General features: G+C 40.7%; 1 protein-coding gene across 4 annotated transcripts in view; it reads right to left on the bottom strand.

Moving 5' to 3' along the window:
* Positions 1–3,954: 3,954 nt before the first annotated feature.
* The window catches only part of orc5 (origin recognition complex, subunit 5), a 118,273-nt gene continuing 104,145 nt past the window's right edge, over positions 3,955–18,082 (bottom strand). For 3 of the 4 annotated variants that reach the window (XM_060843152.1, XM_060843154.1, XM_060843156.1), the window contains 2 exons: positions 13,604–13,716; positions 11,921–12,402 (listed from right to left, as the gene is read on the bottom strand). In XM_060843152.1, coding sequence (XP_060699135.1) covers positions 12,336–12,402; positions 13,604–13,716 — 180 coding nt within the window. In that variant the 3' untranslated portion in view covers positions 11,921–12,335. Of the gene's footprint in view, positions 4,404–11,920; positions 12,403–13,603; positions 13,717–18,082 lie in introns of those variants that run through there. The other variant, XM_060843153.1, reaches the window with a different exon arrangement.

The following is an 18,082-nucleotide window of genomic DNA, read 5'->3' as shown; positions in this document are numbered from 1 at the left end:
TGTACAGCCTTGTTTCCCATCGGTGATTATACTTCTTAGGGTTTTATCCTTGCCTTCCCCCCACTTTTTATTTAAAGTCCTGTTGACCACCCTATTTACCCTTTTTGCTAGAACACTGGTCCCTGCTCTGTTCAGGCAGAGATCTGTCCCAATGGTCCAGATCCCTCGTGTTCCAATACTGATGTCAGTGTCCCAAGAAACCCTTCTTTCCCGCACCACTCTTTTAGCCACGAGTTTACTTCCCTTATTCTCATGTTCCTATGTCAATTTGCATGTGGCTTGGGCAATAACCCAAGATTATAACCCTTCAGGCCTTATTCTTTGATTCCTAGTTCCTGATAATCCCTAAAGAGGTCCTCTTTCCTAGTGTTGCCCACGTTGTTGGTCCCAACGTGGACTACAATAATTGGATCCTCCCCCTCCAGTATCATAGAACATAGAACATAGAAAGATACAGCGCAGTACAGGCCCTTCGGCCCTCGATGTTGCGCCAACCGAATCCTACCTAACCTATACTAGCCCAATAACTTCCAAATGCCTATCCAATGCCCGCTTAAATGACCATAAAGAAGGAGAGTTCACCACTGATACGGGCAGGGCATTCCATGAACTCACAACCCGCTGTGTGAAGAATCTACCCCTAACATCTGTCCTATACCTACCACCCCTTAATTTAAAGCTATGTCCCCTAGTAACACCTGACTCCATTAGCGGTAAAAGGTTCTTAGTATCTACCCTATCTAAACCCCTAATCATCTTATACACTTCTATCAGATCTCCCCTAAACCTTCTCTTCTCCAATGAGAACAGCCCCAAGTGCCTCAGCCTTTCCTCATAAGATTTTGCTACCATTCCAGGCAACATCCTGGTAAACCTCCTCTGCACTCGTTCTAAAGCTTCCACATCCTTCCTATAGTATGGCGACCAAAACTGCACACAATACTCCAGATGAGGCCTCACCAGAGTCTTATACAACTGCAACATGACCTCAGGACTCCGGAACTCAATTCCTCTGCCAATAAAGCCCAGTACACCATATGCCTTCCTCACAGCACTATTTACCTGGGTGGCAACTTTCAGAGATCTGTGTACATGGACACCAAGATCCCTCTGCTCATCCACACTACCAAGTAGCCTACCATTAGCCCAGTAATCCATCATCTTGTTATTCCTACCAAAGTGAACGACTTCACACTTAGCTACATTGAATTCCATTTGCCACATTTCCGCCCAGCTCTGCAACTTATCTATATCCCGCTGTAACCTACCACTTCCTTCCTCACTATCCACAACTCCACCGACTTTTGTGTCATCCGCAAACTTGCTTACCCAGCTTTCAAGTCCTTCCTCTAGATCATTTATAAAGATAACAAAAAGCAATGGTCCCAAAACAGATCCTTGTGGTACACCGCTAGTAACTGCGCTCCAAGATGAACATAATCCATCAACTACTACCCTCTGTCTCCTTCCAGCCAGCCAATTCCTAATCCAAACCTCTAATGTATCCTCAATGCCATACCTCCGAAGTTTTAACATTAGCCTACCATGGGGAACCTTATCGAACGCCTTACTAAAATCCATGTACACAACATCTACTGCTTTACCCTCATCCACTTCCTTAGTCACCTTCTCAAAGAACTCAATAAGGTTTGTGAGGCACGACCTGCCCTTCACAAAACCATGCTGGCTATCCCTGATCACGTTATTCCTACCCAGATGTTCATAAATCTTATCCCTTACCATTCTCTCTAAGACTTTGCCCACCACTGAAGTCAGACTCACTGGCCTATAGTTACTAGGGCTATCCCTACTCCCTTTCTTGAACAATGGGACCACATTCGCTATCCTCCAGTCCTCTGGTACTATTCCCGTTGACAATGACGACATAAAAATCCAGGCCAATGGCTCTGCTATCTCCTCCTTAGCTTCCCATAGGATCCTGGGGTAAATGCCATCAGGCCCAGGAGACTTATCTATATTCATCCTTTCCAATATTCCCAAAACCTCTTCCCTGCATATTTCCAGGGCATCCATTCTAATTATTTGTGATTCCATATTCACATCAGCAACAGTGTCCTGTTCCTGAGTGAATACTGATGAAAAGTACTGATTTAATGTCTCTCCAATCTCCTCCGCCTCCACACACAACTTCCCACTACTATCCTTGACTGGACCGATACCTACCCTAGTCATCCTTTTATTCTTGACATACCTATAGAAAGCCTTTGGGTTTTCCCTAATCCTACCAGCTAAAGACTTTTCATGTCCCCTTCTCGCTTCTCTTAGCTCCCTCTTTAGCTCCTTCCTGGCTACCTTATAACTCTCAATCGCCCCTACTGAACCTTCACGCCTCATCTTTACATATGCCGCCTTCTTCCCTTTCACAAGGGACTCCAATTCCTTACTAAACCACAGCTGCCTCACAAGGCCCTTTACACCATGCCTGACTGGTACATACCTATCGAGGACACGCAGTAGCTGCTCCTTGAACAATCCCCACATCTATATCCTTTCAAGCAAGTCAGAGATGTCCCGCACCCTGACACCAAGCAGGCAACACACCAAGCTAGACTCTTGATCCTGTCACTCAATTATGGCAGTAACTTTTTAATTTGCATAGTATACATTCCCACAACATGCATTTGTTTGTAGATTTTCATAAACTATAAAACCAGCAATCTCAATGTAAAAGCATCACTGAACTGTGTAAACAAAGGATAAGCTATTCAGAAATTAATGTTCTGATCAGACCATATTAATTATGTAGTTGGGTTACCAAAATGCAAAGGAAACATCCAAGTCCTGCAATATGGTGCACAAAAAGACTCAGGTCGACCATTGTATAAAGATCAATGAGATTTTATTTTGAGTTAGTGTGAATGAGAACACCCCGCCTTTGACCTGCTCTTGCAGCTATATGATAGCTGGTCCAGCTGAATTTCTGGTAAATCTTTAATTTAGAATGTTAATGGAGGTGGATTCAGTGATTGCAATGCCAGTGAAAGTCAAAGAGAGATGATTAACTTTCCTTTTCTTGGAAGACAGCAATACCTGAAATGTGAGATGTGAATGTTACGTGCCAAGCCTGAATGTTGTCCAAATCTTGCTGCATGACACAGACTCCTTCAGCACCCGAAGTGGAACTAAACAGTTTTTCAATCGTCAACCAACATCCCAATTTTTAATTTTAATGTGGAAGGAAGGTAATTGATAAAGCAGCTTAAAATGACCAAAACCCTTTTCAGAACTCCTGAAACAATATTCTGGGACTGAGTTGGTTTCCAGCTGTAACGATCTTCCTTTGTACTGGGTATGACTGCAGCTGCTGAGCTTGCCTTCTGATTCGCATTGACTTCAACTTCACTTGGACTCTTTAATGCCACAATCAATCAAACCTGCATGGATATCAAAAATAATTACTCGCACTTTTGAAATTCAAGACTTTTGGTCTCAGGTTAAATGAAGTCTGCAGCTGAGGGGTCCTGGAGAGTCTTAACTTTGTAGGTTATAGGTATTAGCAATACTGTAAAAGACACCTTGCTGATGACTGAGTGTAGACTGATAGGATAATAATTGGATTGTTCGGCTTTCTGCAGACAGGATATACCAGAAAAATCTTGCACATTATAATGTTGATGTCAGTGTTGTACCTGTGTTGGAACAGTTTGGTGAGGAGGTGGAGTAGCCCTGGAACAAAAATCATCAAGATTTCAGCCCACAGGGTCCTTGACTTTGCCATATTAATAACATGAATTTAAATTACTGAAAAACAGACATGAATCAGCTTCACCATCTCCAAAGATGGAAAAAATACTCTAGTTTGACATTTCTCCTCAAATATTTAACAAAATAAACAGCAATACAGCACAATTATTGCATTATATTCATTTATTTTTGTACACTAAAAAGAGAATTCCAAACAAAATTAATAAGAGCTACAAAATATTACAGCAGAGGATTAATAAAATTGGAAGATTAGTCACACATAATGGCTACCACACTAAATTCTGAGAAAAGGATACTTCATAAAAGGAAAATAATTGAACATAAATATATTTCAGGTGCCTTTTGTGCTAATATATTGTTATTGCGTTGTAACAGATTGCGCTGAATTCCTGCTGTTCATAATTAACACTTAACTCCAAAATACTGAAGATTCCTGGTAAATAGTTCATTTTAAAGATCCATTTTGACCAATCAAGATATTGCTATCAGATTCCATACTGTGCTAACACCTGCTTGGACAAATCAAATGCAGCCAAAATGTTTGTCACTTCTCAGTGGAGTGGATGAATCAGTATCAATCGGTGCAAAAGCAGTGATCATTGCTTGCAGTATCATATGGCTGTATTTGGTCTCACAAGAAATCATACAAGTATCGCACTATATCAAAATTCACCGTCCTAGAAGAAAAGAAGAAACAATATTTTGTTAATTTCCTCACTGGGTTTGACTAGTTAATATTTATAATGAATTTAAGTCTTACCCACATTAAAAATTCATTTTGTGCATGATATAAATCAGACTGTTGCCACTTGCTTCAGTTACACTGTATCTTTCTCTGCTGTCTTAAAAGTTGGCGCATATCAGTTATCAATTATAAATCTTATTGTCGATATACAGTCAAGCAGAAAGTATTTAGAATGCAAAACTTATGACATTGAACCTTATTTGCATTGAAACTGGAAAAAATTCTATATAGAAAGACACATCAAAATGTACTCTGACAGGCACTCAGGTCAAATGTGCAAAAGATGTTCTAATGACAGTATAAAATTTGGTATTGAAATCAGTGCACAGGAGGGCAACAGCATCCCTTGGAGCCTGAAGAAATACTTGGTTTGCACAAATATTAGGCTGGCCTAAGGTATTTTCCTTGGATAAAGTGTGTAGTTTAAGCATCAACTCAAGTACTCTGTCATTTGTCATTTATGTATGCCTGTGACAACAAGGATGTAGTCTGTTTTGAATACTTCACACTTCAGCAAGCCAGCCATTTGAATTTGCCTTTTGTTGCCTGGAACAGTGGCTCCCGCAGTTCCTGGGTCTGGAGGTCGAGCTGGGCCGGGTGTGTGTGGAACAGGCCCACCGGATCACAATGCACAGGTCCCGTTTGGTTAGCGCCCCCGCCCAGTCCTAGTGCAAACCCCAGGGTTATAAAGAGAAGCAGCTGATAATGGAAGCCTCCGGAAGACTGGGAAGAGATTCACAGGCCCTGGTGTACAAAGGATCGAGAATTATGTTTTCTCACTACTTCTCTGGAGCCATAATTAAAAAGAGGAAATCGTTTGATGAAGTCAAGAAATTGAGGTACTCTTGAGGTACTGGCAGTACTGCACTTCAGTCATGGAGGGTCTGTTTATAATTTTGACTCAGCAAAAAAGCAAGGAATTTTTTGAATCACTTATTTCGAAGAGACCAGATGAAAGTTTGCTCGCTGAGCTGAAAGGTTTGTTTTCAGATGTTTCCTCACCATACTCAGTAACATCATCAGTGAGCCTCCGGATGAAGCACTGGTATGGTCCAGATTTTATCTGTGTGTTTAGGTTTCCTTAGGTTGGTGATGTTATTTCTTGTGGTGACATCATTTCCTGTTCTTTTTCTCGGGGTGGTAAATGGGATCTCAAAGCCACAGTCGAGAATTCCTAGAAGCATGGCATTCCAACTGGAACTCCCTCAACACACACATTGACTTGGATCCCATTTACCACCCCGAGAAAAAGATCAGGAAACAATTTTACCACCGGAAGTGACATCACCAACCTAAGGAAACTTAAACAGAAATAGAAAGCAGGCTATTTCACCAGAGGCTCACTGATGATGTTACCGAGTACAGTGACGAAATGTCTGAAAACTAACCTCCTAACTCAGTAAGCAAACTTACATCCACAGCGTCAACCTGAGCTACAAATCTTCTCAAAACTCGATAAGTGATCCAGAATTTTGGGGGGGTGGAATTAAAGACAATTATGGACAACGGTGAGGGGTGGTTATTTCTTACATGGAAAATGAATGGTGCCGATGTATGGAGGGGACAGGGTGGACGCCCACTGTTAACTCCCATGTGTGTAAATAAAATGTTTTCTTTGTCTTGGTATTGCTTCAGTCTGAGGCACAGCCTTAGCTGGAAGGAATTATGATGGCTGTAAGGTACCATCAAACCTTAGAAAGAAAAGGGTTGACATCACTCTGCTGCAGGAAGCATATTTAACTGATAAGGAACACTTGAAGTTGCAGCAAGAAGATTTTGGTAGGATATTTTTCTCCTCTTTCAACTCCAAGACTAGAGGAATGGCCATACTAGTACAAAGGAAGCTCCCATTTCCAGAGAGTAGAACAAATCAAAGATGAATACAGACGGTTCATCATTCTCAAGGCCTTAATACATGGGTAAGAGTATGGCATCCTGAACATCTAGTGTCCCCCAGTACACCCCCTTAAATTCTTAATTGACAACAATCTCTAAATTAATGGCTCTTGGGTGTGCCATACAATCATAGGAGGAGAATTTAACCGTCTCATGGACCCCAAGGTAGACAGGATGTCAAGGGGTCTCTCAGGTATCTCCTGGCAATTTAAACAGCGAGTGGACTTGTTTGGGAAATTGGGGTTGGTGGATGTGTGGAGATGTCTTCACCCTAATGGTAGGGATTTTACTTTCTACTCTAACCCTCAAGTGCCACATGAGAATCGATATGTTCTTTGCCCCATTGATCTGTTTGGATTCAGTGTTATCCTGCAGAATTGAGAACATAGGTATTTCGGACCATACGGCAGTGTACTTGGATGTCAAGATTAAGGGTAATGGAGTAGACATGCGACACTGGCGCATAGTTCTGTTTTCTTTTGAAGGATAGTAAATTTATAGAGTACCTCACAAGGGGAGTTCGGGATCTTCTAAGACATCAATTCAGGTGCAGTCAGTAATCAGTTGCTGCTTTGAGAGACCGCCAGAGCGTATGTAGGGGGTTTGATTATCTTGTATTCAGCAACCAGGAAAAAGCACAGGGCTGCTAGGAGAGAATGGCAAGAATGGAATCCGTTTTTTGAGAACTTGGACCTCCTCAGTATAACCACAAAGCAAGCCTCCCTTTTAAATGCGCCCTTAACACAGGAGGTGGAAGAGGTGGTAAGACAACTTCAAAGCGGCATAGCACCTGGCCCAGATGGGTTCCTGAGTGAGTTCTAAAGGAGTTCATAAACTTGCTGGCTGAGCCAATCCTGGGAATGTGTCATCACTCATCTAATCAGGACTGTATTCCGTCCTCTCTTGGGGAGGCAGATATATCCCTCATTTTAAAGAAAGGAAAAGATACAGAGGGCTATGCCTTGTATAGACCTATCTCGTTACTGAATATAGATTTTAAAATTCTGCCCTAAGATTGGAAAAGGTACTGCCCACCATTATAAAAGACAACCAGATGACTTCATTAAGGGTTGTAGCTCTTCCAATAACATTAGGCGGGTGTTGAATATTGTGCGGGTATGCCAGCAGAGGTTAAGTCTGAGTTTGGTGGTAAACTAGCCATAAACTGGACATGGAAAAGGCATTTGATCAGGGAGAGTGGTCGTATCTTGTTGCTGTCCTAGAACATTTTGGTCTTGGGGTAGGGAGCTTTTGTTAAGTGGATGGCAGTTCTATGTAATGGCCCCAAAGCGGAGGTTCTTACAAACGGCATTAAATCAGATAATTTTAGCATTGGGAGAGGCAGCTAGCAATGGTGTCCTCTCTTGCCGCTGTTAGTTACCATGGTAATTGAACTGTTGGCAGAAGCCATTCGTAAGGACCCTGAACTAGTTGCGCCAAAGGGGAGGAATGGGAGAGCACAAACGTATTCTCTATGCCGATGATGTCCTCCTATTTTTGGCTAACCCGGAAATGTCCTTACCCCAACTAATACAAAAAGTTAAATTATTTGGCATTTTCTCAGGATATAAAATAAACTTTACAAAGTCGGAAGCTATACCCGTGGGGTGCTTAGTGGGAGTGCCTGCCCTGGAGGATGGAACACAGTTTCCCTTTGTTGTGTTCGCCGAGCTGGGAATTTGTGTTGCAGACGTTTCGTCCCCTGTCTAGGTGACATCCTCAGTGCTTGGGAGCCTCCTGTGAAGCGCCTCTATGATGTTTCCTCCGGCATTTATAGTGATTTGTATCTGCTGCTTCCAGTTGTCAGTTCTACTGCAGTGGCCGGTATAATTGGGTCCAGGTCGATGTACTTATTGATTGAATCTGTGGATGAGTGCCATGCCTCTAGGAATTCCCCGATTGTTCTCTGTTTGGCTTGTCCTATAATAGTAGTGTTGTCCCAGTCGAACTCATGTTGCTGGTCATCTGAATATGTGGCTACTATGGCTAGTTGGTGTTCATGGATGCGGATCGTTAGCTGTCTTCCTGTTTGTCCTATGTAATGTTTTGTGCAGTCCTTGCATGGGATTTTGTACACTACGTTGGTTTTGCTCAAGCTGGGTATCGGGTGAGTTGTTGTCTGAGAGTGGCTGTTGGTTTGTGTGCTGTTATGAGTCCTAGTGGTCGCAGTAGTCTGGCTGTCAGTTCAAAAATGTTTTTGATGTATGGTAGTGTGGCTAGTCCTTTGGGTTGTGGCATGTCCTCATTCCGTTGTCTTTCCCTTAGGCATTTGTTGATGAAATTGCGTGGGTATCCGTTTTTGGCGAATACATTGTATAGGTGTTCTTCTTCCTCTTTTTGCAGTTCTGGTGTACTGCAGTGTGTTGTGGCCCTTTTGAGCAGTATCTTGATGCAACTTCTTTTGTGTGTGTTGGGGTGGTTGCTTTTGTAGTTCAGGACTTGGTCTGTGTGTGTGGCTTTCCTGTATACCTTTGTGGTGAATTCTCCATTCAGTGTTCTCTGTACTAACATATCTAGGAATGGGAATTGGTTGCCCTTTTCTTCCTCTCTAGTGAATCAGATTCCTGTGAGTGTGGCGTTTATGATCCGGTGTGTGTTCTCTATTTCTGTGTTTTTAATTATTATAAAGGTATCATCTACATATCTGACCCAGAGTTTGGGCTGAATTTGCGGTAAGACTGTTTGTTCTAACCTTTGCATTACCACTTCTGCTATGAGTCCAGAGATGGGTGAGCCCATGCGTGTGCCATTGATTTGTTAATATATTTGGTTGTTGAATGTGAAGTGTGTTGTGAGGCACAGGTCCAGTAGTTTGAGTATGCAGTCTTTGTTGATAGGTTCCCCGTCCCGTTGTCTGTTCTGTATGTCCTGCAGGTTGGCTATTGTTTCTCTGGCTAGGGTTTTGTTGATAGAGGTGAACAGTGCTGTTACATCGAATGAGACCATAGTTTCTTCCTTGTCTATGTGTATATTTCTGATGATGTCTAAGAATTCCTGTGTTGACTGTATATAGTGTCTGGATCTGCTGATCAGATGTTTCAGTTTCTGCTGTAGTTCTTTAGCCAGTTTGTGAGATGGTGTCCCTGGTAGTGATACTATGGGTCTGAGTGGAATGTTTGGTTTGTGCAATTTAGGTACAGAGAACAGCCAGGGAATTCCTAGAGGTATGGCACACATCGACCTGGACCCAATATACCGGCCACTGCAGCGGACAGCTGGAACTGACAACCGGAAGCGGCAGATACAAATCACTATAAATGCAGGGGGCTCCCAAGTACTAAAGACGTCACCAAGACAGGGGACAAAACATCTGCAACACAAATTCCCAGCTCGGCGAACAGAACCACAACAACGAGCACCCGAGTTACAAATCTTCTCCCAAACTTTGAACAGTTTCCCTTTCAATGGTCACAAAAAGGTTTTCTTTATTTGGGTATTTTCATTACCCCTGTTTTCCATCAGCTGTACAGAGCTAACTTTGGGCAATTGTTGGATAGAATAAACAGGATCTGCAGCGGTGGGAGGGGTTACCAATATCATGGTTTGATTAAAATTAATGTTCTTCCTCGGCTACTATATCCTATGAGAATGCTCCTGTTGCTGCTGCCCAGACAGGTGCAGCGGAGGTTAAACAGCTGGCTTGGGTCCTTAATCTGGTGTTGTCGACCCCTTCTCATTAAATTTACTAAATTGCAGCTCCTGCAGGGTATGGATCTCCCAAATGTGAAGCGAAATCTGGTGCCCTATTGTCATATATGGGTGCCTGGGTGCGTAGGGATTCGGGGTCGATATGGCTTGACGTTGAGGCTTCTCAGGTAAGGGTGTCTGAGCATTGTAAAGGCCCGATTATTCTCCTCAATTTAACCATGTTTAAGATAGTGTGGCAGGGTGAGGGAAATCCACATAAGACCTCACCATTCACCCCTTTAGTTGGAGCCCCAGGATTTAGGCTGGGGTCAATGGACTCTGGCTTCAAGGCATGGGAGGTCAAGGGAGTCTATTGTTTGGGAGATTTATTTGAGGGAGAGGTCTGATTTCTTTTGACCAATTAAGTCACGCATATGGGGCTGTCTAGTATTTCCAGATTAGGGTCTACATACAGAGGACCACGCTCTTGGTTCAACCCTACAAATCTGAAATAGAGAGTAGAGTGCTTTGGTGTGCGAGCACTCTCTTGGTCAGTACCCCATACTATTTACAGAGACGTCGGGGAAAAGACTCTATGGAATCTAGAGTCATGAACGAAGAGAAGACATTTTTTTTGAGACATGGGAGTACATATGGGAGAATATGAGGAAAATTTTGATATGCAATGAAGCATAAGCAACGCAGTTGAAGATTCTTCACAGGGCCCATACGGTTTCAAAATGGTTCACAAAGTTCAAGAAAGGTGCATCCCCAGGATGTCCTAAATGTAAAATTAGCACAGACACCCTTATACATTGTTTATGTGTCATGTTACAGGATTCATGATATTGGAGTGCCATAGTTAGTGAGTTTTAGGAGATCCTGGAAATCTAGATTAAGGCGAATCCGTATTCCTTCTTTTGGCACTGCCAAATTTGCCCTTGCTGGATGAACACAGGAAGAGATTATTTAACATTCTCACACACTGTGCAAGGCAGAACATTCTAATGAACTGGATCTCAGAAAAACATCCAGGTCTCATGGGTGGCATAGATTGGTGATGGAGCACATCCCCCAAGATTACCTCACATGTGATGTGCCAGAAAACAGAACCATTCTATAAGATGTGGCGGCCATTTTTAAATTACATCAATACGGACTTGTCAGGCCAGGGCCTTTATACAGCCATGAGGGCCGGATTTGGCAGTCCAGGGGCCCTGGGGTGGGGGGTGGGGGGGGGGGGGGGGGGAAGAAGAAGCTTGATGAATACGGGTATTATAACTGATACTCCCATGGATGGGAGCCTCAGTGGGAGCGCAGCAAGTGGTGTAATTTAATCTAATTTAGTTCAATTTAATTTAAATTAAGCTAATTCAAGACAATTTTTATCTAATATAACTCATTCTACGTTGGATTAGGTGGTCTAGTACAATCTGGGTCAGTCAAAGCTAATTCGCTAAGTACAGTTACTTATTAAATCTCAATGTGGAGAAATTGTTTTTTTTGAGAGCTTTGGTTTGTTTTAGAGAGTAGTAGGTAGTTTGCTGTTAGCATTTTTGTAATATAAGATTGTTATATTGCTTTTATTTGTTTGCATTTTTATAATTTTGTAAAAGTATAAAAGCCTTTTCTAATAAAAAGAAAATAAAAAATGTAATTTTTCAATGCTAGAGAGGTTGCTTGAAGGAACTAAGATTTCCCATATGAATAAAAACTTGTACAGAACAGCCTCGATTATCCGAACATGGGCAGGGAGTATTTTGTTTGGATAACTGATCATTCGGATAACTGATTTGATCGTAAACAAAGGAAGCCATATTGTACATAATTACATAAAAAAAGCATGTTTATAGAGTTTTATTTCCTTCAATCGACAAAATATGTACAAACACTGGATAGTGCTTTGAAAAATAATAACCAACCTCCACCTCAATTAATTTTATTTACACTAAAAGTGATTTTATTTGTAAAATATCATTCACGGACTTCTGCTGTCCAAGAACGCTGACTTGCCAAATGCCATGACGATTTTTGAAACACTGTAACCAGCCCAACGATTCGCTGTGATCAGACTCTTATTCTGCTTCATGAAAACTGGCAGCTTTTCTCTTGTAACATTAGGCCAGATATGGGAATCCCCTTTTCACGCTGTTGTGAAAACCACAAAAATATGGCTTGGTCAAGTTGTTCATCTTTCGCTGGCTTCATGGATTTTCTTTTTAATGCATATGAAGTGTCACTTTGGTTGATAAATTTCTCAATTGCCGGTGTTGCTTTGCTGATATCAGACACTGTTGCTTTTCCAATGTTGTACTCTTGAGCAATCTTTGATATCTTTTCATCACAATCCAGACGCAGTAAAATCTCGTTTTTCTGTTCGATTGTCAATGCTGTTCGCTTTCTCTTCACTGACATGGTAATACCAACAAATGCGATCACTTATAATAGATACGTTATCAGAACAAAGTTGTAAAGGGAATGAAGACCCACTGATATTGCCATATTTTTAAACTGTTCAGCATGTCAGTAATTTTATTGTGTTAAATTATTTTAACACTGTTTAAAGTGACTAGAGAACAGTTAACATAAGACGCACCAGTGTCGATAACATCTCTTTGATATAACATTTTCATATCTTCTTCAGTACAAGTAATCCACATTCACATTTAATCATTGTAAACAAAAAGCACGATTGTCAGATCAGTGTCAGTAACACCTCTTTGATGCAACATTTTTACAGGATCTTGAGATCTTGTTCGGATAATCTGAGATTCGGATAACTGATGTTTGGATAACAGAGGCTGCTCTGTATATAAAAAGGATAAACCCTAACCCTTTCTGCATATTTAGTATATAGCTATTATGGGCAAACAACCACATCATGACCTTCTAGGTGCATCAATGCAGAATCCCTCGGCTCTATTGTAGCACAACTTCTGGCAACCCAGAACAACCTCCTAATTTCCAGGTTAGCTGCACATATACAGTTGTGCAATGTCACTATCAGATTTACTTTTGATGCCAGCGAGTATTGATAGCCTCAATGTTATTTTTACTGCAAAATGCAGACTGTCCAGCTCAAAATGCCTGATCTCAGTTTTACTGAGTTCTCAAAAATATTGTTCAATTCAACAACAATTAGCTTTCCAAATGCAATATATAATTTAAACCATTGAATTGAAAAACAAACGAAACCTAAAATCATGTTAAGTGAACACAGCATGAACTTTTTTCTTAAGCCAAATACAAAATTTTTAGTTAGGATATAAAACTGATTTATATTGTGTTTCATTATGAATACTAAATTCAAAAATTAGATGGATGTATGACCCTTCCCTCCAAATAAGCTCCACATAAGACTAAATATTTTTGAAGCAACTACCAAAAATATTTTCAGTGCTTCAACTGACAGCTTGAAGATCATGCATTTTTTAAAAACATAATTTTTATGATTTGGGGTAAATTAAACTCCAAGTATCTATTGGCAGATAATCGTTAAAGCTAATATATAAAATGTACTCATCATACCTGGTGCCCAAACAATCCTAAAGGATAACTGTCATACCTCCACTTAACTGTTACAATTCAACTGAAGACTTGGTCCCGTACCTGGCAATTGCTGTGATGAATTCCAGATTTGTCGTGCATTTATACTTTGGTCCATTCAGCTGATCATCATGGCCGACATGGGTTAACAGTTGAAGTGCCACTAGGGAAGTAATCTGACCATGCAAATAAAAATAAAGGGGGCATTTTAAGCATATTCAATATAGGTTTCTCAAACAAAACACAAATACTTGGATTGTATAATCCAAATACTTTACAATTTATAACCATTATTACAACTATTATCCAAACTCTTTGTTAAGTTCAGTTAAGCAAGTCAGAATATGTCAAGTGCATAATCACCAATGAGATAGAAATTTTCCAGCCTGGCTATTTCCAACTCGTCATAAATAAATTTCAGCCCACAACAGGTAAAGCACCAACTCACTTTGCAAGTAACTCCCACCATTTATCCTTCATTGTTAATATTGTTTTTACTTCATTTCATTCTCTATAGTCTGCTGCAACTCTTCAGTTTCATAAATCAGCTTTTCAGAAAGTACTTTTTTAAAAATTTGGTTTTGTAATAAACTTTTCTAGTAAGAATTCAGCCAAAAAGGTTTTGTTCTATGCAATACTTTATTAGGGTTAAAGACGGCATCATTTTCTAAAAATAATACATTTATACAGGACCTGTAGGTTCTTTGCAACATTACAAATGAACGTAAAGAACTTCACTGGCAGAAAGGTACAACTCAAATGTAGTCTTTTGTGATGTTTGGAAAATGTAGTCGCCATTTGGTTACACATTGTAGCACAAATAACACAATACAAATTAGATAATCTGTTTTAGTGACTTGGCTGTTTGCACCACAGAATCATGCCAAACAGTGCTACGTCTACACTGGTCAATAAAGATCAGCGTACACTAGTCTCATTTTCCAACATTTGACCCCACAGCCCTAAAAGCTAAGGCAACACAAGTGAATCTGAATACTGCTTAAATGTTGGGAGAGTTTCTGACTCAAACAGCCTTTCAGGTAATGAGTTCCAGATTCTCCCATCCTCTGAGTGAGAAAGAAACATAATTTCCCTCTTAGCCTTCTCCAATCTGACCTTGTATCCAAGCTGCCTGGTTATTAAACCCGTCCATTGACAGAAGAAATACCTTCTAACTCACCATATTGTAACAATACTATGACTTTAAGGAGGTGTATTTTGTCCTGGGGTATTTTTTTTTAAATGAAGAAAGGTTGAGAGAGAGCAGACATGAGAAGTCTACTGAGAGCCTTGAGAGTAAACAGTTTGAGATCTTGGGGTTTTATTTTTAAATATGGAAAACTAGAAACAGGGGTGGGGTCAAGCTCCCACAGAAGCAGGAATTTTGGTTTTCAGTAGTAACTGTTCAGGCCTTGAACCTGGATGTGGAAGCTGTTTCTCCTCCCTCTGTTAGAGGGAAAAGAACAGGGTTCTCTTCCTGCTGCTAGAAGTGCACGTGAGACAATCTGTTTTACTGAATTTGCTTTTGTGCAGGGTGTGTTAACGGTATGTTATTATAATATTGGAACAGCTACTGTTTAATAGTTAAATAATCTATTGCTCTGTGAAGTTGTCCAATAGACTTAAGTTATTCCAACTTCTTTGTTTGTTTTGTATTTTAACTGTAGCATATGAATAAAGTGTGATTTGCTTCAAATTTGTTAGTTTGACCAATCAAATTGCATCCAGAGCACTTACCTTTAAAATAAGAAAACATCAGGGTCTAAGCTATCTTCTTAATATACTTTGAGGGGTTTGGTCTGGTCCATAACAACATCTTTGCTGCTCATATTTATACATCACTGTCAAGACTTACTCAACCTTCACTGAGTCAAGAGAAACAATTTCACTTTATTCAATTTTTCCTCATATCTCAGATCCTCCAGTCGAGGCAGCATTTTGAGAAATCTCCATTGTACTCTTTCTAGTGGAAGCACATCCTGTCTACAATGTGGTGATCAGACTCCATGCAGTATTTCATTTCTGGCCTAACCAGCATTTTACAGAATTTCAGCATAACTTTTATTCTATGCCTTAGTTAGCAAAGACAAGTATTTTACACAGGTTCTTAACCATCTTCCCTACCTGCCCCGTGCTTCAGGAATCCGTGAATATGTATATCGAAGTCCCTCTAATCTTCAGTACACACAGGGTCCTACTAATCATACTGAAATCCCTTGCCATCTTAATCCTCTCTAATTGCATTGCCCCAGTGATAGTGGCGAGGGATAAATAATGATCACGAGAACTTCCATACTTCTCTTCAAATAGCACTAAGGGTTTTTTTAATCTACTTGAGTGCACTGATGGGACATTGATTTAATGCATCATTCAAATGATGCACCCACCTCTAACAGTACAGCTCTCCCTCAGCACTGCACTGACTTGTTTGTCACAATTATGAGCTCAAGGCTTTAGAGTAGGCCTTGAGTGTTAACCTGTCAAATCAGAAGACAGTTACTCACAGAACAACAATTTACAGCCAATGCTAAAACTGAAAGCCAGTTAGAAGTTGAAATAAAGACACATTCAACCTTTCTTTTGTGGAGTTTATCATAATCTTCAATGTTACCCCTCTCATCCCATAAGTTGTTCCATATACACATACTCAGAAAATTAATAACCAGCAATGGCTTCTCTTTAACGTTAACTAAATTCATTAACAATATATTAATACCTAAGGAGGAATACAAGGTGGTAGCCTTGTGGTATTACCATTAGACTATTAATCCAGAGACCCCGGTAATGTTCTGAGGAACTGAGCTTGAATCTCGCCATGGCAAATGGTGGATATGTAATTCAATAGTCAAATGATAACATCCTTGATTATTGTTTAAAAAAAACCTGTCTGTTCACTAATGCACTTTAGGAAAGAACAACCATCCTTACCTGGTCTAACCTACATTTGACTCCACACCCACTCTTCACTGCTGTCTGAGTAATATAGATGGGCCAGCCAGTGATGTTCACATGCTGTGAATACACTTTTAAAAACCCTTCCAACATGGACTATTCCCAAATGTTTTTGTATAATTATATTTGATACACAAGACAATTAACAACATCAGGATTAATTCATGCAACAGGTGTTCTTAAGCATATTATAGCTATTTAGGCTGTATTCTAAAAAGCTTTTTTTTTTCATAGCAGTTTCACAAGTTTGATGTTGTCTTACTCTCTTCCAGCATGTATCAGCCCACTCTTAAATGGCAAAACTGAGAAAAGGAGAGGTGCAATAAGACCTGGGTGTCTTGTTTATTTTCAGTGACTGGTGTACAAGTGCAACAGATGGCAAAGGCAACAAATGGTATGAAATAGTACGTTGAGCTTCATAATGAGAGAATTCAAGTATAGGAGCAGGGATGTCTTACTTCAACTGCACAGGGCCTTGGTGAGACCACATCTGAAATACTGTATGCAGTTTTGTTCTCCTCATCTGAGGAAGGATGGTTTTGTTCTAGAGGAAGTGCAGAGAAGGTATACTTGACTAATTCCTGGAATTGTGGGGCTGGTGAATGAGAAGAGGTCGAATTAGTTAGGATATATTTTATGGAGTTCAGAAGAATGAAGGCTATCTCACAGAAATCTATATAGTGTAACTAGGGAAGGCTGATAGGTGGTAAGTAATTTATATTTACTGCCACTTGCTTGTGTAATAACTCAGGAAGACAGAATCATAGAAATATACAGCATGGAAACAGACCCTTTGGTCCAACCCGTCCATGCTGACCAGATATCCCAACCCAATCTAGTCCCACCTGCCAGCATCTGGCCCATATCCCTCCAAACCCTTCCTATTCATATACCCACCAAATGCCTATTAAATGTTGCAATTGTACCAGCCTCCACCACTTCCTCTGGCAGCTCATTCCTTACATGTACCACTCTCTGCGTGAAAACATTGCCCCTGAGGTCTCTTATATCTTTCCCCTCTCACCCTAAACCCTCTCACCCTTTAGTTCTAGACTCCCCCACCCCAAGGAAAAGACTTTGTCTATTTATCCTATCCATGTCCCTCATGATTTTATAAACTTCTATAATGTCACCCCTCAGCCTCCGACGCTCCAGGGAAAACAGCCCCAGCCTGTTCGGCCTCTCCCTACAGCTCAAATCCTCCAACCCTGGCAACATCCTTGTAAATCTTTTCTGAACTTTTTCAAGTTTCACAACATCTTTCCGATAGGAAGGAGACCAGAATTGCATGCAATATTCCAACAGTGGCCTAACCAATTTCCTATACAGCCGCAACATAACCTCCCAACTCCTGTACTCAATACGCTGATCGATAAAGGACATTTGAGTCAAAAGGAACACCGTTTACTTGTGGCAGGTAAAAGCTAGAACCAACCCTGGACAGACAATTCTGCAGACTGCTATTTTAAAGATTTAACCTATTTTTTTTTAAAAGAACCTCTGGGGCAGCTGGGACTTGGACCCAGGCCTATTAGTGCAGGGGTAGAGACACTATCATTGTGACATAGGAGGGTACTTCTAGTTCTGCTT

The sequence above is a fragment of the Hemiscyllium ocellatum genome, chromosome 23 (genome assembly GCF_020745735.1).
Source record: "Hemiscyllium ocellatum isolate sHemOce1 chromosome 23, sHemOce1.pat.X.cur, whole genome shotgun sequence".
NCBI classification, from domain to species: domain Eukaryota; kingdom Metazoa; phylum Chordata; class Chondrichthyes; order Orectolobiformes; family Hemiscylliidae; genus Hemiscyllium; species Hemiscyllium ocellatum.
This window is presented reverse-complemented; position numbering and strand designations above follow the sequence as displayed.